Source organism: Canis lupus, chromosome 28, assembly GCF_003254725.2.
Source record: "Canis lupus dingo isolate Sandy chromosome 28, ASM325472v2, whole genome shotgun sequence".
Lineage (NCBI taxonomy): Eukaryota > Metazoa > Chordata > Mammalia > Carnivora > Canidae > Canis > Canis lupus.
Window position 1 is genome coordinate 32,177,272 of NC_064270.1, and position 24,549 is coordinate 32,201,820.

Here is a 24,549-nt window from a genome sequence, read left to right on the forward strand (position 1 = left end):
CAAATATACTCTTCAGATAAACACAAAGATGGATGAGAGAATCCAGTGGCCTTTAACTCAAGGAGGAGCTTGGTTGAAGTGGGACAGGTGAGTTGCAGGGGTCTGAGGAGGAATTCCCACAGGCCAAAGAATGTGTGAAGCCCTAGATGGACTCATTCCCAGATCCTCTTCCAGCTCTGTCTGGAAGAAAGAGCCCTTTACCTTCTAGACTGTTCCTCTACTTAAGTACTCAGCACTGGCCCTGGACAAGCACCTTGGCTTCAGAAAATCTTCCTTTTCATGCTTTCATGCCACACTGGAGCAAGAGTTTACAAGTTTGGATGGGAGCAGGCATTCTGTGCTTCACAACTTTAGGGCTTACCAGCATCCCAGACCTTCCACATGTGGTCAGGATAATTAAAGTAGGACCTTACTGGGGAGTGTGATGGGGCTGGAGCCTCACCAGACCCCAGAGATCACGGAGGTGCTGAGGAATTTTAGAGGTTCTGTAGAACAGGGGTCCTAAGGCAGGACACCCCTGCTTCTGCTCCCTAAAAATCTTGGAGGCAATTATCTCTCCTTATTCCTTTTTCTTTTTTTCCTTGTTGAGCCTGGAGTTTGGGTTGGCTGCTGACCTGTTCTGAAACCCTGTTCTCATACCTCTGTGAACATGATTTGTGCATAGTCTCTCATACCTCTTCCCTGAAGGATTGTGCTCCAGCCTTGGGACACAAGAATAAGCTCCAGAAGGAGCATCCAGTCACCTGACCTGTATTCTGGGCAGGTCACTTAATCCCACCCCACCCTGGGTAATTACTGAGACTCATCCTTCCTATCGCTTGGCTGAAGTCCAGTGCGTGGGAAGGCTGGGAGGGCCAGCTTTCTGACTCCTTAACCAGAACAGCAACCCCACTGACTGCTGCGGGATTCATCTGTACACTGAAAAACAGGGAAGAGCTCTTTTTTACTCTCTGCCACCCAGTTTCTGGAAGGGACACCATAGGAACAAAGCTGGGTTTGCAGACTGTTTGGTTCATGTTCAATGCTTGTTTTATCTTGATTCTGATTTCTAGTGAGAACAGGGGTTTACTTCTGGACTTCCTTCTTCTCTCTACTTCTGATTCTGACTGCCCATGAAGTAGGCTGGTGGCCTTCATCATTGAACAGATATTTCTGTCCTAGGCACGGAGGATAGGGTGATGAACAAAACTGATAGAAACTGATAGAAAAGGGTCGCATTCTAGAGTGATGTGCAGAAAATAAACTGAGATAAATAAGTAAAATACATAATGTATAGGAAAGGGATCAATGCTAAGGAGAAAAATATAAAGCAAGGAAGAAAGACATGAATTGTCCATGAGGGGAGGTCAAATATTTCAGAGGTGACGAGCGCTCAGTGACTTTCTGTGTGATTTTTGGATCAGTCATGTGACTTGTCTACACTGCCCTACTTTGTGTTGTCAAAAGGGTTAATTCTCTGTGGAGGATCCTGGGTACTGCATGTAAGCATACAGAACGGACTTGATGAATATTTTCGAATGAAACATCAAAGTGCTTTACACACTGAAGGTGTGATGAGGAGGAGAAGAGTGATATTTTCAAGGTAAATTGCAGATTCTTGAATTCAGACTCCTCCTCTCCTTTTTCTTCAGATGATGAGTAGCCATGGAATATTCCAGCATTCCTCAGTGCTGTCTGTGGGTCCTGGATGTTCTGGGTTTGTTCTCAGACTGTAATTTCAACAAGGGAATATTCCACATACTTCTTCTTTTTTAAACACCAAGAGTACTGTTATGTAATAAATCTCTCCATCCAAAAACAGGCTGGAGGAAAAGGAGAGAGAGGAGTATTATTATGGTTGTTATTATTATTATTATTATTATTATTATTATTATTTTGGTCACTACATTAATTGGCTGAGCCTGAGCCTTCCCTACAGAAGGGTGTTAACAGGTTCTGGTTATACTGCAACCTCAAAGTAGCGTTGGGGTTACCTGGCTGTTTGTCTTTGGGCAATTTGAATCACTTTTCTGGCTCTCCTCATTGTTTGTACATGTGGCTCTCAGTATCAAACAACCTTTGGGGCTTGTTGGGCAAAAACCAAAAAGGAATAATTTAAGTTCACTCAATAAATAATGTCCTGTCCAGAGTGAATGAGAGGCTCTCTGCTTCAGAGGTCTGATCTCTGGGCTAGGGTTTCCAGATCAAATACATGCTAAATTTGAATTTGAATTTCAGATACATAGGGGGGTTTTGTTTGTTTTTAGTTTAAGTATGTCCCAAATATCTGAGAATCTTTGAGGATTCCAGAGCTGGAGACTCGCTCCAGTCCCTCTAGTGAAGGAGGGCAAGCTCAAATGTCTAGAGGAATTGGAAAAGTGATATCTGGATTTTTATGTGAAATTATCCTTTCTTTTATTTTTTAAAGGTTTTATTTATTTGAGAGAGAGAGAGCGTGCACAAGCAGGGTTGGGGGGCGGGGGGAGGGGGAAGCAGACCCCCCTCCAGCTGAGCAGGGAGTCCAATGTGTTGCTCAATCCCAGAACCCTGAGATCATGACCAGAGCTGAAGGCAGATGCTCAACCGACTGAGCCACCCAGGTGCCCCCAAATCGTCCTATTTTTAAATGTTAGCCACACAGTCAGTTTATAAAAACCCCAAACCGACTGTTTGAACTAAAGGAACCAGTGCTCTGGCCAGTTTATAAACTATTATCAGGCCAAACACTTTCAACCACTATCCGGATGAAGAAATGAAGCTTTAAGAAGACAGGTGTCAGCAAGGCTACAACAGCTAAGGTTTCTCAAAAGATAACAGAACCGTCACCTTGGAAATGTTGAAGATGAGCAGTCTGAGAGAGCCAGGACAGGAGCATTCCATGGAAGGTGTATTCACCTCCATCAGCTTATGGGACTCTGAGAACATTCTCCATGTTCAGCACTTGGAATCACTGAGAATCAAGAAAGGCAAAGTGTCACCCTCTGCCTAAGGTCGCACAGGGAAGTCTCTTCAGATAAGTCTAGGGCCATTTTTCACTTCTCCTTTGATTCAGATGACATAATATCTTTAGGATCCTAATAAAGACGAACTCCAGATCCAATTTTCTGCTTCATAAACAGAAGGGAGTCAGAAGGCCAGGCTGAGTGCCCAGACTTTTAACCCAGTTCACAAATACAGAAGGAGGTAAGTCGTCAAGATTCAGCCATGGAACCAGGTCATCGGCATTGTACCTCGTGTCTTCTGTCTCAGCAGCTGAACAGCTTGTCCTGCCACTGAACGTCGCCTTGTCTCCTGTACATCTTCACATAGGAAGGATGTTCTGAAAGGCATTGATAACGATTTCGAAGGGGGGGAAGGATGTGATCTAAAGCTGTGCATGGGGAAGGAAAGGAAGGACGCAGATGGAACAAATATTTATTGAGAACCTAGCGTGTACCATGCACTTTGGAGGGTGTGGCATATAATTCTTCCCCAGCTCTTTGCCTGTCTGAATAATGCTCATTTTTCAGGTTTCGGCTCAACACCTTCCTAGAGTACCCCTCCCTCTCTTTAACTTGCTCTGTTTCTCCACTGCATTAAAATCTTGCTTATTTAAGGACCTGCGCCCCCTCACAGATTGCAAGCTCCACGAGGGCAGGATGGTGTCTGTCCTAATCTCAAGATGTACACCTAGCGGGTCTCATGAGATTCGGCGCATAGCAGGTGCTCAACAAATAGGTTAGGTATTCTTACGAATAGTCACGAGCATACACATTCATGCTGCAACTGTCCTGAAAGAATCTGAATTCATCGTTCTGTACGTTTCTCTAAGCGCCCTTGTCCTACAAAGTTAGGAAGCTGAGCTACTAGCTCTGGGGGAGAAACGGTTATGAGCGAAGAGTTGGCGCGCAGAGCTGTAGAGGGGTTTTCCTTCAGGTCACGCAGTAGCCTGCGCAGGGATGCTTCCTGGACCGATGATGGAACAGCTTGCAAACAGATGATGCGCACACGAACCAAGCCTGTCTTTAAAGATCCCAGGGCCGCGAAGCTTTGGGCGATGACGTCACAGAACCCCGAGCTCCCCCGCCCCCGCTCCACGTCCACCCCGCCCACTCCGAGCCAAGCCCCTTGGTGCTCCAAGACTACCAATCCCAGGAGGCACCGCAGCGCAGGGGCCCAGAGCTCCCCGCGCAGTCCGCTCCGACGCGCCGAGGCAGCCTCCTCTGGAACTAGGAAGACGCCCCAGGCCCGGCCCGCCACGCCGCCGGGACCGCGCGCGGGGCCTGCCGGGACTTGTAGTCTCCGCGGGCTGGGCGTGCGGGCTCCGGAATCTCGGCCGCCGTCTGGGGGCCGCGGCGGCGCGGGCGCGCGTGCGCAGTGCGCGGACGGGCCGTCGCGGGCGCCGCTCCGGCAGCTCGGGGCCGGTGGGAGCCGGGGCCGCGGCTGCGCGGTGCGGAGGGCCGAGGGCCGACGTGAAGTTGGGCGTGAGAAGCGCGGCCGCTCCGGGGCGGGGTGGGCGGGGCCGGGCTCCGGGAGCGCCGCGCCGGCTGGGGGAGAGCAGGGAGGCGTCCGCGCGTCCGCCGAGGGGCCGGCGGGCGCTGGTGAGTGCGGGGCGGCGGGCGGCGGGCGGCGCGGCGGCCCGGGCTGTCCCGCACCTGGGCGAGGCCGCGGCGCCCGCTCACCTGCGCGCGCGGGCTGCGGGGCTGCGGGGCTGCGGGGCTGCGGGGCTGCGGGAGGGGGCGGCGTCCTCTTCCCGCGACTCGTTTATTGTTTCTCCGACTCGGCCCCCGGCGGCGTCCGGCGCGGGAGGGCGGGGGCCCGGCCGGGGCGGGCGGCGGCGCGCGGCTCCCGGGGGCGCCGTGCGGGGATTCCCGGCGGCCGACGCCTGTCGGGGCCGCTCCGCCTCCGGGGGCTCGGCCGCCGCGGGCAGCGTTTCCTAGCGTCTTCCTGCGCTTTCGCTTTAGGACTCGGCGAGGCGGCAGGCGGCCCCGCCCCGGGCGGCGGAGTCCGGCTTCACCTCCGCGGGTTCGCGGCGCGGGGGCCGCAGGTGCCTCGCCCAAGGTCACGCAGGTAGGAGCGCGGAGGGGCCCGGCTGGCACCCCGGCCCCGGAGCCTGCAGGCCAGCTGCCCGGCGGCCCTCGGCGGTTTGCGGTTTCTCGCCGATGCTTTCTATTGACCCTCCTGGATAGGTCGTCAGCGGGGGAAAGTTGTCACAGTGAAAACGGTCCTGTTATCTATAGCGCCCGTTGCCTTCGTGGAAGCGGAGTGGCGCGGAGCCGCGGAGCCGAGCATCTGCCCGGGCTGCGCGCGGCGCTCGACGCTCCTGCTTGGGGCGACCCCAGGGGAGGCTTGAGGCCGGGAGGCGCGCGCAGCCGGGGCCGGCCCACGCTCCTCTCCCCACCTTTCTTACTCTGATCGATCGGTCGCTGGATCGTCGCCCGCTTCTGCAGGACTCGCTTTGTTTTAATGAAGTCAGCTGCCTTTGTGAATTAGTTTTCTAACTAGAAGATCTTATTTCCTGTGTGTTTAACGACTGGAACAAGCAGCGCACTTAGGAGGTTGATCACCATTGTCCTTCCGTCTTGCAACCTCTGATCCGTCGGCTTTATTACTCTCCACCCCCCACCCAGGGGCTCAGCTTACATACTTTCTATGTAGGTGTAATGCCCCTGAAAACACTGGAAAGCGAAATTTGGCCCAGCTTTATAGGAATGGGAGAGAAACACGCAGAAAATCAGCCTGGGAAGCTAGAGAATCTTGATTCTCTAGAAATCAAGGGAAAATCTAGAAAATCATTCCGTGAAGCCAGAAATCAAGCTGTGAAGCTTTTCTTCCCGATGAGAAAGGCTCTAAGATAGGAAGATTCATTCTAAAATGCCTGTTGGTTTTCGTGCTCCCAATTTTCGTATTAATACACTTGTGCAAAAAAAAAAATATTTCCCCAAATAAAGTCTGTTTAAATAGTCCTCATCTTGGCCAAATCTCCCCAAGGAAAATTACATTTTAGGATATTTATAGATTTAAACAAGGATGCCTGAGCTTAGTGGAATTCGAGTTAATGGTTAATTTATTTTATAGTGCTATAAACCCTACAGAATATCCATTGATGAGGTTTCTCTTGAAGAGCGAGCCATATCAAGGAATATCGGGGAATATAGCTGGGAATTTGCTTTTGGTGGCAAGTAGTGGGTAACTTTTGGGACTTGAGGAGTTGTGATTTATAGGTATTGAAACTGCTTCATATTGCACTTTATCTTGCTAATTAGTGGTTTTATGGTTGCTTTGGGGGGAGGGAAGTAGCAGCTTTGTATCTTTTTATCCTCCAGCTTTAACAATGTAGCAACATAGGAAAGAGAGGTGGTGTGTCAATTGGAAATTGTCATAGACCAGGAGAGACAGTAAAACAGGATAAGTATACAATTGTTAGGAAACTGCTATGAATTCATAAGCCGGAAGGACCTTTTTAGAAATGTTTAAGGACATTAAGAATAGCATTGGGCTATTTTCTTTAAAAAGCCGCTGTGGGCAGCCCTCCCGTATTTATTGTTAACATATAGGATATGACAATATTGAAGACTCCTGGGAAAATATTTAGGAAAGATGGAAACATTTTATATTTTTACAGAGGCTTTTCCTCTAGAAATGTCTAATGCAGCTTAAAAACAAAACAGAAAAGGACTTTTACTTCTGCCTGAAAGTTCTTTTAGTCCTGCTGCAAAACTTGTATTTTGACTATATGATGATTTGAACCCAGAATGAAATCTATGAAATATAACCTATTAACATATTTTAAGTTGGACTTTGATAATGAAATATTACTGGATTTTAAGAAGATTTTATTCATTTATTCATGAGAAACACAGAGAGGCAAAGACATAGGCAGAAGGAGACGCAGGCTCCCTGTGGGGAGCCCAACGTGGGACTCGATCCCACGACCCTGGGATCACGACCTGAGCCAAAGGCAAATGCTCAACCACTGAGCCACCCCGGCGTCCCAGAAATATTACTGGATGTTAAATTGTTGTTCTGATTTAAATCTGTCATTTAAGAATGAGAGAGAGAAATTGTATTCTGAATACAATATAGTAATTATTCAGATGTGATAACATTCTGCTTTTATGAGGTCAAAACTTCAAGTGCTATAGTAGTAACTGCCTCAGCTTTGAGCTGAAGTAACATACAAATACTCCTCCACATGCTTGAGCATTTTACTTCTGTTAATATTAAATTTTGATTTTAAATTTCAAGATGATTCTCCTATTTCTGATCTGCAATAATAAAATGGCTTCAGTAGGAAATAAATATTAAAGCTGAGTTTTTAATTGTTTTGACCATTTGTAAGTAAACAGCATTTAGAAAGGTATTGACATGATATCAGAGAAGAGTTCTTAGGACAGAAACTTCTGGTAGTTTTAGATGCTTGTATGTAATGCTTAATTATTTTTAGAAACATAGAAATATGGGATGTTTTTATCCAAAAATAAAAATTTCTGTTGATTCTTGTTATAGCAGTAGGACTCTGTTGTGCTTAATGAGTAACATTAAACCATTGAACTCTGAGTAATATTTTTTCCTAGTAGCTGCTGTGTCGTACAGAATATCTGAGCTTATAATTCCTAGAAGATATTTAAGCAAACATATTTGCTGTTTATTTTGATGAGCCTTTTGATTAGTTGAATTGCTTTGATTCAGGGAAATCGTGTTTGGGGGATTTTATATCAGAATTTGAATTGGAATGTCTGTTGACTGTAAAAGAAAGTCAGTGTCATTTAGGATATTTTTTAGCATTTAAATAAGCCTTAGAGTCTTATATATTTTTTTCCTACACGGAAACCTTGTAATTGTCACTGTGATAGTTTTATTTTCCAAAAAGTTGTGGTTTTACCCCTTACACAGCCTAGCCTCTTAGCGTTTCACCAGTGAACTCTGGGTTCTGTGCTCAGTTTACCCTGTCCTCGAAGAAAGGACAGTCACAGGCACTTAGAACTGGAAGCAGTCTCAGAGGACTTCTAATGTAGCGTCTTACCCAGTACAGTAAATCCCCTGTGAGAATGTTCATGTCTGGTGTTTCCTCTCATTACTAAGGGCATGATGCTGTTCCATATATCATCAGGTTAGTGAGCAGTCTGAGCTTGGTGAAAACAAACAGAAGACAGTTTTATTTTTCACCATTCACTGCTTTCAACTATGATATTCATAGGATCTTCCTCCCCCTCCCCACCCCGAACCTCATAACATCGTGGACAAATGATAGCTTTTTCCATCATTTATAGCTATTAAAAGCTCCAGTCTGTCTATTTCAGTTTAAACCTTCAGTCTCCTATTCAATTTTAAGTTCCTCTCCTCTCTTACCCCAGTGTCAAGCCACTTAACTACTTGAACTACTTGGAGTGGGGAGGAATTGTGGTATGCTCCCAGAATTCCTCTTTCTCTTTCCTCTTCTGTATCTACTTGGTTAGGGACTTGTAAGAAGAAAAATGGAAAAAGAGAAGTCTATCTTACTGGGTGCTGTTAAAGCCCTCTTTTGATTAACAGTGGCAAAACATTGATGTCCACTGATAGGCGTCCACACTGGACTCTCACAGAGAGACTCCCCACTGCACCTAGTTCCTGAATATGAAATTTGCTGTGGGCTTACACTGCCACATCCTCATCCCTGACCTGTCATCCCACCCTCTGGTTCCTAGGAGTGTGTGGGGGGTGAGATGCATTGGGGATCTTTTCTCCCCGCAGCCAGATTTTTTGATAACAGCAAGATAGCTCAAGTCTAGCTATCTTCTGCAGCTTCCATTTAACCCACTGGAAACTCACTTCCTTGTGATGCCAAGTAATGGTATGCCAGCTGCATAAATGCCCCCTTTTGTGCCCTTACATTGCATATTAAATGCCCCTGCTCCGACAGGTACAGGGCAACCACTCAGCGTACTTGATAAGTAGGCAGTGAACTACGGAATGGGTTGCCGGTCTCTCCTTGTAAACTCTTCTTGGTGAATGACTCTGTTAGAGGGCTCCTGCCACTGTTTTGGGGTGAATACCCCCTTCCTTTCCATGTGTTCTCCCTGAAGACTTGGAAGACTTTCAGTTTTTTCCCTCTCTTCTGTCAAATGCTTATATCAAATTATGGTAAGGTATTGATTAGAGTGCCAGAGCCCTGAAGGGGGTGTGTGTGAGGGAAGGGATGTCAGTGCTGGGCTTCCTGGATGTTTGATCCTTGATGTCTATATATCCACAATTTTGGGTTTGTTAGCAAATTTGGGACAACAGGGCTAGTCCCACTCAACACAGTTAACAAATAATAGTGAAGCCCTGTGGGCCTAATGATGTCTCACTGTGAAGAACTTAAGTTTTTTCTCTTTTTTTTTGTTTGTGTCTCTGGTTTTTGTTTTGTTTTTATTTTTTTGGCTTACTTCCTGGTTCCTGACCGATGAAGTATTAACTGTGAATATATTAATTGATGACTGTAACTAACTATACTTTAGACTGAAGGATACATATGCTGGAAGGTTTTAATAATACAGTTTTATCTCTTCTTGCCTCATACTAGCTTTACTAAAAATACAAATACAAATAGAAATATAGTGTTTGAACTTTTTTCCTTCCATAGTCCAAGCAAACCAGTCAGTTAAATCTGCTAAATGATTTTTTATCTAATGAGGAAAAAGAAAGTTTCTGTCTAGAAACTGAAATATTAATGTTCTTTGCAAGAACATGGGTGGGTCTAGAGGGTATAAGGCTAAGTGAGGTAATTCAGCCAGGAAAAGACAAATACCATATGATTTCACTGGATTCATGTGGAAGTTAAGATACAAAACAAATGAACAAAGAAAAAAGAGACAAAAAAGACCCTAGCTTCTTAGATACAGAGAATAAACCGGTGGTTGCTAGAGGGGAGGTGGGTGGAGGATGGGTGAAATAGGTGAAGGGCATCAAGAATACACTTATCTCAGTGAGCACTGAGTAATGTATAGAATTGTTGAATCACCATATTGTACACCTGAAACTAATATAACACTGTGTGTTAATTATACTTGAATTAAACAATTGTGGAGGAAGAAAATATTTGTGGCAGTAATTATGGGCTCCTTGATACTTCATTCAACAAGTAGTTGAGTGCCTTCCATGTGACAGGCACTGTTTTAAGTGCTGAAGAAACAATAGTAGATACACACAAAAATCACTGCTCTGATGGATTGTACATTCCAGTGTGGGGAAACAGGTAAATAGGTAAATGATATTGTTTGTTAGCAGCAAATGCTAAGGAGAATAAAACAGGAAAGGGAGATAGGAAGTGGCTGTATAGTTCGCTTTTGCAATTTTAGATAGCATCAAGATAGGTTGTCACTTTTTCTCTGAGAAAGCGATATTTGAGTTCAAAGGCCTGAGTGGGGAGCTTGTCTGACATAGTAGGAAGTCCATCGGCCAGATGAGTGACCGAGGGGGTGCTGGGATACGGTTTGGGAGGCATAGGTGAGGCCTGTATGTCTTTGTAAGGGCTTTGGTTTTTACTTTGAGTGAGATGAGATCCCATTGAAACAATAGTTCTTAACCTTGGCTGAACACTGGAATTATCTGGGGAAATTTAAAAATGTACTGATGTTGGGGTGCCTGGATTGCTCAGTCAGTTAAGCGTCTACCTTCAGCTTTCTGCTCAGTGGGGATTCTGCTTCTCTCGCTCTCTCAAGTAAATAAAATCTTTTTAGAAAAATGTACTGATGTCCAAATCCCATCTCTAAAATTTTGTTTCATTTCTTCTCTCTCTCTCTTTTTAAAAGTTTTATTTATTTAAGTAATGTCTACACTCAGTGTGGGGCTCAGACTTATAATCCTTGAGATCAACAGTTGCATGCTCTTCTGACTGAGCCAGCCAGGCACCCCCTGCCCCCCATTTCCAGAGTTTCTGATTTAATTGGTCTGGGGAGGTGTCCAGCCTTGGCATCAGGATTTTTAACAACTCCTAGGTAATTCTAATAATAAGCCAAGGTTAAGAGTTTTGAGCAGAGTGACATTACCTGGTATTGAAGTGCCTGGGTTCCAGAGCCAGACTCCTCTGGTTTGAATCTGAGCTGTGCCACTTCCTAAACCTGTGACCTTGGACAACTTATTTTTAAAATTCTCTGTGCTTTATTTTCTCATCTGTAAAGTTGTTATAAGGATTAAATAAGCTAATATTTAAATATTTAGGACAGTGCTTGGCCAGTAGTAAAATGTGTTTATTGAATAAACACTTGAATATATGTTTTAATGGGATCACTCTGTTGTGTTGAGAATAATAAAGTGAAGGGGGTAAGAGCAGAAGCAAGGGACAGTCATCTAGTTGAGAGCTGATGGTGGCCTGGACCAGAATGGCAGCCGAGTAAGTGATGAGAAGTAGTGGGATTCTGGATATGCTTACAAGATGGAGCCAACAGGTTTTGCTGATTGGATGTGTAATGAAAGAGAAAGAAGATTCATTCAACTCTGGCTCTAAGATATTTTGCCTGAACAGCTGGAAGAAGGGAGTGGTTGTTTACTGAGATGAGAAAGATAGAGAGGAGCAGGTTTCTAAGGGGAATACCTAGTGCTGTTTGTTAAGTTTGAGACATCTGTTAGATGAGTAAATAGATATGTAGACAGCTGTGTACCTGAGTCTGGAGTTCAGCTGAATGTCCAGGGCTGGAGATAACTTTTGGAAGCCATCTGTATGTAGACCTGTGTGAATAAGTGAGCTCACCAGGGGACTGCATATATATAGAGAAGAGGTCTGTGGGCCACCTCCTGGAACACTCTAACATTCAGAAGTCTGGGAGATGAAGTGTTTCTCAGGATTTCTGATGTGATCTAGAATGAAAGACAATTGTAATTCTCCCCCCCACCTTTTTAAAAAAAAAAAAAAAACCAGCTTTATTAAGGTACAATTCACCCATAAAGTGTACCATTCAGTGAGTTTTAGTATATTCACAGAATTGTGTAACTGTTACCACAATCAATTTTAGAATATTTTTTATTACCCTAAAAAGAAACCCTGTACCCTCCCATCCCTAAGCAACTCCTCATTGCCCTCATCCCTTCTATCCTTAGGCATGTGCTAATCTACTTCTGTCTTTATGGGTTTGCCCATATGGAGTTCATATCATTGGAATCATATAATATGTGGTCTATTTAGAGGACGAGGTAGTCTCATTAGTACTTAGCCCCTAGATTCATTGGATAATCATTTGGTAAAGGTGAGGGCTATAAGATCTTTCATTGTAAAGATACATTTTCCTCATTGTAATTAGTTAAGAAAACTGTAGGGTTGATATTTTAAGACTGTGTGAATATTCTGTTCTTTAACAACCTGTTATGTGGTGGTTTTAGTGTTATTGAAGATGCTTGCTTAAATAGTAATTATGTTGGGATTGCAAAGTGCTGATTTTCGATTACTATATTTTCAAAGACTGTAAGTTCATAATATCTCTAATTCAGATGTATTATGTAGAGTTTGCCTTTTTATTGATACATCTTTTCTCTTACCAGGAAAATCTTGGTTCCTAATAACAAATAAATAAGTGTTTTATTCATATTATATATATATATTGCATGTTATGTTTTATATTGTATATTGTTTACTTTAGATATTAGTGTTATGTTATCTAAGATAGTCATAGTATTAATACATTTACAGTATCCTATAATGCACATAAAATACTATCATATATATAAAATAGTTTCAGAATGATAATACCAAGTGGGATAATAGAGTTACGGGATAAAGGTATATATGATTTTGTTAAATACTGCCATATTCACTTAAGCAGTGTTGCAGCATTTTGCATTTTCATGAGCAATGTAGAAGTACATGTTTTCTAATAGCTTCACCAATATAGTGTATTGGTAAGCTTTTGACTTTTTGCCAGTCTGATGGGTGAGAAATGATAGCTCTCTGTGACACAGACTTTTTCTATTATGAAGGGTTGTGGACATCCACAAAAGTAGACAGAGTTGTATAACTATAGTACCCATCATGTAACTCCAACAACTGTCAACCCAGGCCATGCCTGCTCCATTCCCTGCCCCCAGATTATGCCAGCAATAAGTTATGTCTGTATCAGTAAATAACTCTAAACTGATAAGGATTCATTTACTTGGTGACATAATCACAATAACATTATCACACTGAAAATAAAGATCTGTTTCCTTAATACCATTAGGCAATATTCTAATATCTAATTTTCTTAAATATGTCAGTTTTTAAAAAATGGGATTTATATTTATAGAAGGTCCACATGTTGTGATTATGTCTTTTTAAGTCTTTTATTTTTCATTTTTTTATTTTTTAAAGATTTTATTTGAGAGTGAGCAAGCTAGTGGGCAAGTGTGCCTGGGACCAGGGGAAGGGGCGGAGGGGGAGGGAGGAGGAGAGAATCTCAAGCAGACTCTCCACTGAGCCTGACTTGGGAGCTCAGTGACATGGGGCTCAATCTCAGGACCCTGAGATCACAATGTGAGCCAAAACCAAGAGTTGAAGGCTCAATCAACTGAGCCATTCCAGGCGCCCCTGTCTTTTAATTTATAGGTTGTCCTCTTGTTCCTTTCCCCCTGCTTCCTTGGAATTTATTTTTGAAGAAATATGTTAATATGTCCTGAGAAATTTCTTATAGCTTGGATTTTTCTATCTCTGTGATATGGTTTTACACGTCCTTCCTTTGTTTTCTGTATTTCCTTCCAGTTGGTAGTTAGATCTAGAGGTTTGGCAAAAATCAAGCTTTTTTTTCCCTCCTCAAGGTACTTTTTTTTTTTTTTTAAGATTTTATTTATTTATTCATGAGAGACACAGAGAGACAGAGAGAGACATAGTCAAAGGGAGCCTGATGTGGGACCCCATCCTGGGACTCCGGGATCATGCTCTGAGCTAAAGGCAGATAGATGCTCAGCTGCTGAGCCACCCAGGTGTCCCATCTAAGGTATTTTCTTTTTTTTTTTTTTTTTAAGGTACTTAGACACATGAACTCTGGTTGTGTTTTTTGTGGTGTCAATGGCAATGCTTACTGCATCTCTGTTATTTTGGGATTTTTCTTATTATGAGTGAAGTCAAGCATCTTTTATGTTTAAGGGCCATTTTTAGATCTTTTTCTGCAGAGTATTTGTTTATGTGTTTTGCCCATTTTTCTATGGAACTTTTGATGTATTTTCCTTGACTTTTTTTGCATCTCCTTAAATGTTAGGGAGATTAGCCCTTTGTGATGATGTAAGTTGTAAATATTTTCTACTGGTTTTGACTTTGCTTATCAGGTTTTTGCTATCCAAAAGCTTTTAAAAAAGTTATGCATGGTCAATTTTATCAATGAATTTTTTATTGCTACTGGATATTTTTTATTAACTTTTTAGAGATTTAAGTTAATATACAATGAACTGTATCCATTTAAAGTTTACAGTCTGATGAGTTTTGACTATATTGTGGCATGTGGCTGTAGTTCTTTCACACAGAATGGTATTTCATTGTATAGACTAATTGAATTTTATTTATCTCTTAATGTGTTAATGGACATTTGGGTTGTTTCTAGTTTGAAGCTATTAGGAATAAAGCTGATATAAATATTTGTGAAATAGTCTTTGCATACATATATGTTTTCATTTCTCTTGCATAAATACCTAGGAATGGAATGGCTGGGTCATACGTTAGGTGTATGTTTGGTTTTTTTGCCAGAACTTTTCCCAGAGTGGTTGTATCATTTTACATTCCCATCAACAGTACAGAAATACTGGATGTGCCACATCTTTGACATTTCATGTTGTTGTTTTGTTTAAGTTTAGCTATCTGGTGAGTGTTTATGGTATCTTTTTAAATTCAGGATTTTGAAGTATAATTTATATATGGTAAATTTTATTCATTTTGGAGCACAGTTCTATAAGTTTTGACATGTGCATCTATTGTGTAAGTTCCATCATTTTCAAGATATACAATAGTTACATCATCAAAAAAAATGATACTTATGTTCCTTTGTAGTCTTTTTCTTTATCCTAAGCCCTAGCAATTCTTTTTTTTTTTTTTTTAAGATTTATTTATTTATTCTAGAGAGAGTAGGGAGAGGGGCAAAGGTAGAGGGAGAGAATCTCCAGCACACTCCCTGCTGAGTGTAGAGGGAGCCTTGTGTGGGGCTCGATCTCACAACCACGAGATCATGACCTGAGCTGAAACCAAGAGTCGGATACCTAACCACTGAGTCACTCAGGTGCCCCTCAAGCCCTAGCAATTCTTTTTTTTTTTTTTTTTTTTTTAAGATTTTATTTATTCATAGAGACAGGGAGAGAGGGGCAGAGACACAGGCAGAGGGAGAAGCAGGCTCCATACAGGAAGCCCGATGTGGGACTCGATCCCAGGTCTTCAGGATCACACCTGGCTGCAGGCGGCACTAAACCGCTGCGCCACCAGGGCTGCCCAAGCCCTAGCAATTCTGATCTATTTTTTATCACTATAGTTTGTTTTGTTTTTTAACTTGGATGCAGTAAGGTTTACTCTGTTGATATATGGGCCTGAGTTTTGATGGATGCGTTGTGGTGTGTCCTACCACAATTAAGATGCAGAACAGTTCCATCACTACAAAATTACCCTTTGAAGCCAACCCCTCCTTTCACCCACTGGTTTTGTTCTCTGTCCCAGTAGCTTTTGTGGTCTGGCTTCTTTCATGTAGCAAAATAGATTTTGAGATTTACCCATGTATGTGTAGTGGTTTGTTCCTTTATGTTGCTAACTAGTATTCTGTCGTATTGGTGGTATAGTTGATTCATTTATTGGTCAAAGGACATTGGGTTGTTTCTGATTTTTACCAGTTATAAATATTGTTGCTGTAGACGTTTGTACAAATTTTTGTGCCAACACAGCTTCCAGCTCACAGTAGGATTGCTGGGTTATATTATAACTTTATGTCTAACTTTATGAGAAACTGCCAAACTGTCCTTCCAAGTCACTGTATTATTTTGCATTCCCACCAGCAGTGTATGAAAGGGAGTTCACTTGTTCCACATTCTTGACAGCCCTTCATACTGTCAGGTTTTGTTGTTTTTGGTTCTTGCTCTAGCCATTCTGTTAGGTATGTTGTAGTATCTTATGGCTTTTATTTGCAGTACCTTCCCGACTAATGATTATGAACATCTTATCATGTGCTCATTTACTATTTGTATCTTCATTGACTTGTTTCTTCAGATTTTTTTGTCATTTTCCTATTTGGTTGCTTGTCTTATTATTGAATTGTAATAACTTCTTGCCTGTTCTTGGATATCATTTATCTGATAGACAGGTATGTACTAAATGTTTTTCTCATTCTGTGGTTTCTCTTTTGATTTCTTAGCAGTGTCTTTCAAAGAGCAGTTTTTAATTTTTTAAATCTGATATAACAACTACTGTATGGCTCAGGCTCTTTATATCTTAATTAAGAAATCTTTGTGTACTCCCAAGGTCACGAACACTTACTCCTATATTTTTTTTGAAGCTTTATTGCTGTAGCTTTTATATTTGGTCATGATTAATTTCATTACATTTTTTTTTCCTACATGAGTACTTAATTGTTCTAGCACCATTCATTGAAAAGACTCCTTTCCCTATGGAATTGTCTTGGCATCTTTGTTGAAAATCAATTGACAATATGTATGTAAGAGTCTGTTCCTGGATGCTACTCTGTTCTACTGATTTATTATATCTGTCTTCTTTTTTTATCAATCCTACACTGTTTTTATTGCTGTAGCTTTTTTGTAAGTCTTAAAATCAAATAGTGTAAGTCAGCCTACTTTATTCTTTGGGAAATAGATTTGGCTTTTCTAGGTCATTTGCATTTCAATATATATCATGGAATATATATAATCTATTTTTATAAAATATTCTTTTTTAAATTGGACTTTTTAATGGACTTTTTATTGGATTATTGTATCAGTACTTCATTCTTTTTTGTGTCTGTATAATATTCCATTGTGTTGGATAGAGCACATTGTGTTTACCTGTTGATGAACATATGGGTTGTTTCCACTTTTTGGCTATTGTGAACAGTGCTACTCTTAATATTTATGTGTGAGTACCTGTTTTCACTTCTTTTGGGTGTATATCTAGGAGTGAAAATGCTGAGTTGTATGGTAATTCTGTGTTCAACTTTAGAAGAACTACTAAACTGTTCTTATCAGCTGTTGTACCATTTGCAATGTGTGTGTGGGGTCCAATTTATCCACATCTTCGTCAGCATTTGTTTTCCTTTCTTTTAATAATCACCATCCTAGTGGGTATAAAGTGGTATCTCACTGTGGCTTTGATTTACAGTTCCCTAATTACCAATGATACTGAGCATCTTTTTTATGTTCTCTTTGGCCATTTGTATATCTTCTTTGGGAGAAATGTCTTTTCAAGTCTTTGCCTATTTTTTATCTAGATTGTTTGAGATGAGTTGTTATAGCTATATACTCTGGATATTAGACCCTTGTTAGATATGTAATTTGTGAATATTTACTCCCATTCTGTAGGTTCTCTTTTCATTTTCTTGATGTCCTTTGATGCAAAAAAGCTTTTAGTTTTGGGGCACCTGGGTGGCGCAGTGGGTTGTATCTGACTTTTGGTTTCAGCTCGGGTTGTGATCTTGGGGTCATGAGATTGAGCCCAGCATTGGGCTCCAGCTCAGTGCAGAGTTTGCTTAAGTTTCTCTCTCCCCCCAGCCTTGCACACTCCCTCTCTCTTAAAAAAAAAAAAAAAAAAAAGCTTTTAGTTTTTTTTTTAATTTTTTAAAAAATGTATTTATGATAGTCACACACAGAGAGAGAGAGAGAGAGAGAGAGAGAGAGAGGCAGAGACACAGGCAGAGGGAGAAGCAGGCTCCATGCACTGGGAGCCTGACGTGGGAATCGATCCCAGGTCTCCAGGATTGCGTCCTGGGCCAAAGGCAGGCGCTCAACTGCTGCGCCACCCAGGGATCCCCAAGCTTTTAGTTTTTATGAAGTCCAATTTAACCTATTTTTTTCTTTTGTTGTTCATACTTTGGTGTCATACCTAAATATTCATTGCCAAATCCAAGATCACGAATATCAGCCTCCGTGTTTTCTTAAAGTTTTATAGTTTTAGCTATCTTATATTCAGATTGTTATCCATTTTGAGTTAGCTTTCATATATAATGTGAAGAAGGATTCACTTTCATTCTTTAGCATGTGAATATCCAGTTGTCCCAGCACCATATTTTGAAGAGGCCAAATTTTCCCCATTGCATGATGTTGGCACCTTTGTTGAAAATCAGTTGGCCATAGATGTATGGATTAATCTGGGCTCTCAATACTATTCCTTTGGTCTATTCTCATGGCACCACACAAGTGGATACTTTTTATTTTTGTAGAACAAAGGCACACTTGGAAGATACTGTGGGTTTGACTCCAGACCACCACAGTAAAGCAAGTATCACAATAAAGCAAGTCAAATGAAGTTTTTAGTTTTCCAGTGTATGTAAAAGTTACACTCACACTATATTGTAGTCTAATTGTGTAATATTATGTCTAAAGAAAACAATGTACATGTCTTATTTTAAAAATCCTTTATTGCTAAGAAAATGCCAACTGTCACTTGAGCTTGTAGCGAGTCAAAATCACTGATCACAGATCACCATAAAAAATGTAATAATAATAAAAAAATGTAATAATAATGAAAAGGTTTGAAACATTATAAGAATTACCCAGATGTGGCACAGAGACACAAAGTGAACAGATGCTATTGGAAAAATGGTGCCAGTAGACTTGCTCCATGTAAGGTTTGCTGCAAACCTTCAGTTTGTAAAAAAAACCACTATCTGTGAAATACAATAAAGCGAAGCACAGTAAAAAGGAACTTTGCCTGTACATTAGTATAGTGTATTAATTTTTAAAGTTTTGAATACATTTTAGAAATTTTTTAAATGTTGGGTAAGTTCATTAAAGAAACTATCTCCTCTAAGTATCAGATTTATATAAACTCTAAGTGCCACACATATATAAACTTAGTGGATAATTTTGTTTAAAAATTTTTAGTGTGTCTTTTTCTATGGCTGCATACAGAATTGTGATTTAGATATGCAGTATATCAGGATGTGTTCCAATTAAATTTTTTTACTGTGGATTGAACAACCTTGGGCCTTTAAATGAAGAACTAGGTACATACATAATAAATTCAACCTGCCAAAAGATGTTGGTGCCAGCTCTAGAAGAATTGGAATAGAAATAGTCTGCAGATTTGCATCCACCAGGAAGGAGTCACAAATCTATAGTTTCTAGAGAAAAAAGAAAAAAGGCTAGGAACACTGCTTTTTACTCAAGTCATGGTTTTTAACTTTAATCAGTACAACAAAACTTTTAGTACTTTAAGGATCAGAATATGATATGCCTCTGAAGTCTCTTGTAATCTATAATTTTTCTCTTCTTCTCTCTCCCTCCCCCATAATAATTTATTTACTGAAGAAGCTGGGCTGTTTGACCTGCTGTTTCCCACAGTCTGACTTGAGCTAATTGAACCCCTGTGGCACAGTTTACTGTGTTCTCTACCTTCTTTATTTCCTGTAAATTGGTAGTTCAGCATACGCAGATCTAGAGACTGGATCCGATTCATATAAAAACTTTTTTTGTTACATGTTGCCGTCATAGGTGATGGTTGTGTCTTCCATTGAGAAGCACATAATAACTGCTTATCTCTCTTTTTCATGATGTTAATTTTACTTTGATTCATTTTAGTTTTAGCAATTCAAAGAGTTTTAGAGAGACGATGTGGTGTGGATGTTAAGATATAAGCTCTAGAGCTCAAGAGTCTTGGTGTATGTTTTCATTAATTATCTACTAGTTCTTAGAAAGTCACTTTCCCTTATGAGCGTTAGGTTTCTTATCTGTGAAATGGGGATGATGATGCCTATTCATTGGGTCGTTTTCAGGGTTCAGTGAGAAAATGCATGGAAAGGCACCTTGCACAGAGCCTGGCATATAGTTAGTGACCAATATGTGCTAGCTGTTGTTCTGTGAATTCAAAAATATTCTGGAATAATCTGAAAGGAAGATTATCTCGATTAATAAGTGAGGAATTTTTTTTTAAAGATTTTATCTGTTTAAGAGAAGAGTGAGAGAGGGAAAGAGAGCACAGAGGGAGAGCGAAAAGCAGACTCCCTGCTGAGCAGAGAGCCCGATGCAGGGCTTGATCTCAGAATCCTAGGATCATGACCTGAGCCAAAGGCAGATGCTTAACTGAGCCATCCATGTGTCCCTATAAGTAAGGAAATCAGTTTGGAGAGCTAATTTTTTGGCTTACCTGGGTATACTTAGGAAAAAGAGTAAGTCAGTTGTTCAGCTGAGGTTAATAGCTCTCCTTTGTTCCCATCAATGTGTATAGTTGTATTTGGTAACCACTCAGAGTAAGCTTCATTTCAAACATGGTTTTTGCCCATGCTTCATGTATATTCACATTAACTGGCCCCCAACTTGTGTTGGGAAGTAGACTCTTTGTTAAATAAATTGTATAAAGCACATTTTATGCTTGAAGTCCACTGAGAAGTACTTACTGTCAAATGTTTTTATTTTACAGTGTAATGTTCAGGCTCAGAAATGCCTTATGTGGATCGTCAGAATCGCATTTGTGGTTTTCTAGACATTGAGGAAAATGAAAACAGTGGGAAATTTCTTCGAAGGTACTTCATACTGGATACCAGAGAAGATAGTTTTGTATGGTACATGGATAATCCACAGGTTTGTAAAATCCAAATGGTTACCTTTTTTTCAAAAGCACACAAGAATTTTAATTATTAAAGTACTTTAACATACTATATGGGTGTTATGATTTGTTTTCTCAGTCTGTGGGTAGATTTATTTCTACTGGCTGCATTCTTCCCGTCCTGCATGCTGAATGTCTGATGTCTTACTTGAATTTCAGAAAATGAAACTAAGTTTATTTAATAAAAATTTGTGCATGCATATATGTTTTTTATGCCCCTCCCCCACCCTGGAGGAGAAATGCTATCTCTGACAGAGAATTCAGAAATCATTTAAATAAAAGATACTGTCTCTAGGATAGAGACTGCAGTCTTTTGGTAAAGAAACTACTTGAGCTAGTTGACACTCTTGTGCACATGTAGTCTTTTCATCTTGTACTGGCAGATTTGAGTGTTAGCCAGTGTAATGCCATTCATGAATTGAAATGCACTTTGATTTTTTTTTGTTGCCTTTCAAATCAGTGGGGAAATGTTATAAATTAAAAATTAGAATCCCTGTTTTAAGATCTGTGAAAGACCTTGTCGAGTAGTTTTCTCTCCTTGTGAAACTCTTCATTCAAATTGGAATGGATGAAAAAAAAAAAATTGGAATGGATGTTGCAAGGATGAGTCCCTAGCAAACGTCTAAGCTGATCCTGTTTAGTCAAGGGAGGAGTGGGGAGTGATAGGAGGTTTCATTCTGTTTCACAAAGAAGGAGCTAGATCCTCTGACAACCATTCTAGTATTCTTTACCACCCTGTACTTACTTCAGGTGAGACAAAATGCCATGTACTAATGCATTTATATTTGTTCATATAGAATTCAAATTGTAAGGCATCTTAGCACAAATTCCACCTCCTTAATGCAGGAAACTTGCCTATCCCTGATCTTCACTTTAGCAGTTGCTTGAATTATACATTATGAAAAAGCACTTATGATATTTGTGATGCTCTAATTATTACTTGCTCTGTGAGCCAAAATCTATTTTCTTGTATCTGTTCCCCATTAACCTACCATGTCCTATGATTCTCTATAAAGTAAGTTTAGTCCTTTATCTAGACACAGCGTTTCAAATTTTGGATGATAATTTGTATTTTAATTCAGTGTAGATTATTTGAGTGCTGACTTTGAGACTTTTTTTTCCCTAGGAACTGTCTACTCTCTAGCCTTATCCTTATAGAGCTTATTAACACTGTTTTACTGCCTTATCTTTGGGTGTAACTACCTTTCTTGGGTGGTAGTAATCTGGCTATGCAACTACATGATTAATGTCTTTATTTACTTGGCCAGAGTCAGTGGAAGAAGGAACAGGTCAGCAGAAATCAAAAGTTCACATTTATTTATTACATAGATTTCTCCCCTTTATGACCCCATCTTTTTATCTGTGGTGCAGTGCCCTCCCAAACTCTTTTGCAAAGTGGAAAGTAACTTAATTCCCCTTGACTCCTTCTCCCTGCTCAATACTAGATCCTGGTTTCCGGTTCTTCTCACCTGCACAAGCCTTTGCACAGTTCTGGCCTGAGCTCTTCCTGGTTTGTCTCTCTTCACAACACCTGGTGGTGATAGATATGGTTTCTCCCAAATTGTATTTAAAGCTTCTTGGTTGTTTTTCCTTTCTTCATAATGCTAGATTGTACCCTCAGAATTCCTCCTTTTATCAGCATTTCCCACCTACAGCTCAATGAAGGTGATCACAAAATGGACTATGTTTATTACACCAAAGGAAACATGAACTTAGAATTGAGTTAAGTCCTTCTTGGACATAGTAGCATTCAAAATTGACCCAGAGGGTGGATACGATTTTGGCTAAGAGATGGGGAATTGAGTATTACAGTGCTCAAAGAATAGCGTGGGCAAAGAAACCCAAGCAAGGAAGCCGGTGGCATGTGTGGAGAATAGGTCACTTTGTCTGTAGCAGGGAGGGTGTATATTAAAATTTGCATTAAGCTAGATCTTTTGCACTCAGCTGGAGCTTTTTCATATGAACTGTTCTTTTGTTTTTTTTTTTTTAAGTTGTGATTTTTTTTTTTAAGTTTCTTTAAGCAAACCACCCCAGTGAGGAGCTCAAGCTCATGACCCCCAGATTGAAAATTGCATGCTCTTCTGACTGAACCAGCCAGGTGCCCCAACATGAAGTCTTTAAAAGCCAGATTTCTGTGGTGTAATGAGCACATTGGTTTTTATGAATGTAGTACAGAATTTTAAATCTGTTTATTTAGTGCTTAATAATTTTAATTCTTCATGCTAACTGATAAGAATCTTTTACAATCTTGACTCGGTAGCCAGTGAATTAGCCATCAGTATACCAGCGTTGTGTCATTTTTAAATGTATTAAGTCACATAGCTCCTGATGAAAACTTTAGTAAAATGTCTTGCTAGGATTATTGCGTTAGGTTGAACCACATGAAATTTCCAATATGTCACCATTTTGATCTACTAAAAAAAAATAGACCATTTCATGATTCAATGTAATTGCATATGTTACAGCGCTATAACACACTTCTGCTGATCATAATAAATAAATAACTCTGATAATGAAAAGGAAGTCAGTTTGGCTCACCTGTCCTTACGGAGCCATTCTTCCTACATTTTCCTTTCTTTACCACTAAGCCGTTGGTTTAGAAGTCCATTCTAGTGTATTACTAGGGATCCATTCAGAGCTTTCTGTGTTTTGTTGGGATGTGTGCAATGGTGAAGAATTAAATAATGGAGTATCTGTATCAGAAACTGACTTCGAAGAAACTTGAAAAAGTATTTTGGCAAAAGGAGTATAGGAACACTTAAGAACAAATGGCTCATTTTCCTTTTTATCGTAAATGTCACTAGTTGATTATTTCTTGTTCACTGTCAGGGAACCGATTTTGAAAGCTACTTTTTTTGTAGTTGTACTTGGCAGTAATCATACTGATCCATAGAAACTAGGTATTTTGAATATTCTCTCTCTCAGCTACTTATATTTCCCTATACTAGACTACTGTTTAATCTGTGACCCTTCATGTCATGTGGCCATGACATAGTTCTTATTTCTCTTCCTCATACAAAGGCTTAGAACAGCTAGTTAAAATAATAAATTTTTGGAGGACTTAAAAGAAAAATAACAATTTTGAATGGAAGGGCAGCAGCATTTGAAAAATCACTTTAATAGTAGTTAGGGGGTCTTGAAGACATTTTAACATTTCATTTCCTTATCCAAAATTAAAAAAAAAATCAACAAAGCAACCTCTAAACATAAGACATTTTGTATAAGAACACAGCCATTTAAAAGTATACCTTAAAAATTATAATTTTATTTAATATACATATTTATGGTTTATACTTAGGAGCCCGAATATAGTATATAGTTTAAAGCAAAACATACACTGGGTGTTATTCTGTATGTTGGCAAATTGAACACCAATAAAAAATAAATTTATTATTAAAAAAAAAAGCAAAACATAATGCAGTTTACATAGGAGTGAAAGTTTTGAAAAGACCTATCCCTGTCAACAATAATGAAGTTTATGTTTGGGGATCTTAAGTCTTTGAAATGTGTAGGCTTTTATATAATTAATTGTTTCCAGTAAGCTTAGAGAGAGAGATCCGGGAAAGGTACCTCCTACTCATTCATAAAAACAAACCCAAAGTTTTTCCTTTTAATGTACATTATGATAAAGTCAGTTAAAAAGTTGAACTTGGGATCCCTGGGTGGCGCAGTGGTTTAGCGCCTGCCTTTGACCCAGGGCGTGATCCTGGAGACCCGGGATCGAATCCCACGTCAGGCTCCCGGTGCATGGAGCCTGCTTCTCTCTCTGCCTGTGTCTCTGCCTCTCTCTCTCTGTGTCTATCATGAATAAATAAATAAAATCTTTAAAAAAAAAAAAAAAAAAAAAAAGTTGAACTTGGTTAATCTACAATGAAAGGAACTTTTAG

At 40.3% G+C, this 24,549-nt stretch overlaps 1 protein-coding gene and 1 long non-coding RNA gene across 12 annotated transcripts in view; one reads left to right on the top strand and one right to left on the bottom strand.

Annotated features, from left to right (window-relative positions):
* Nucleotides 1-1,257: 1,257 nt before the first annotated feature.
* LOC118352700 (uncharacterized) lies at nt 1,258-4,144 on the bottom strand. Its single transcript, XR_004810256.2, has 2 exons — nt 2,806-4,144; nt 1,258-1,802 (listed from the first exon to the last, which is right to left on the bottom strand). It is a non-coding gene; the product is annotated as an uncharacterized LOC118352700 (long non-coding RNA).
* Nucleotides 4,145-4,335: 191 nt separating this feature from the next.
* The window catches only part of PLEKHA1 (pleckstrin homology domain containing A1), a 56,346-nt gene continuing 36,132 nt past the window's right edge, over nt 4,336-24,549 (top strand). For 4 of the 11 annotated variants that reach the window (XM_049103070.1, XM_049103071.1, XM_025467493.3 and 1 more), the window contains exons 1-2: nt 4,815-5,028; nt 20,477-20,637. In XM_049103070.1, coding sequence (XP_048959027.1) covers nt 20,497-20,637 — 141 coding nt within the window. In that variant the 5' untranslated portion in view covers nt 4,815-5,028; nt 20,477-20,496. Of the gene's footprint in view, nt 4,560-4,814; nt 5,029-20,476; nt 20,638-24,549 lie in introns of those variants that run through there. The other 7 variants (XM_049103074.1, XM_049103072.1, XM_025467495.3 and 4 more) reach the window with 6 other exon arrangements.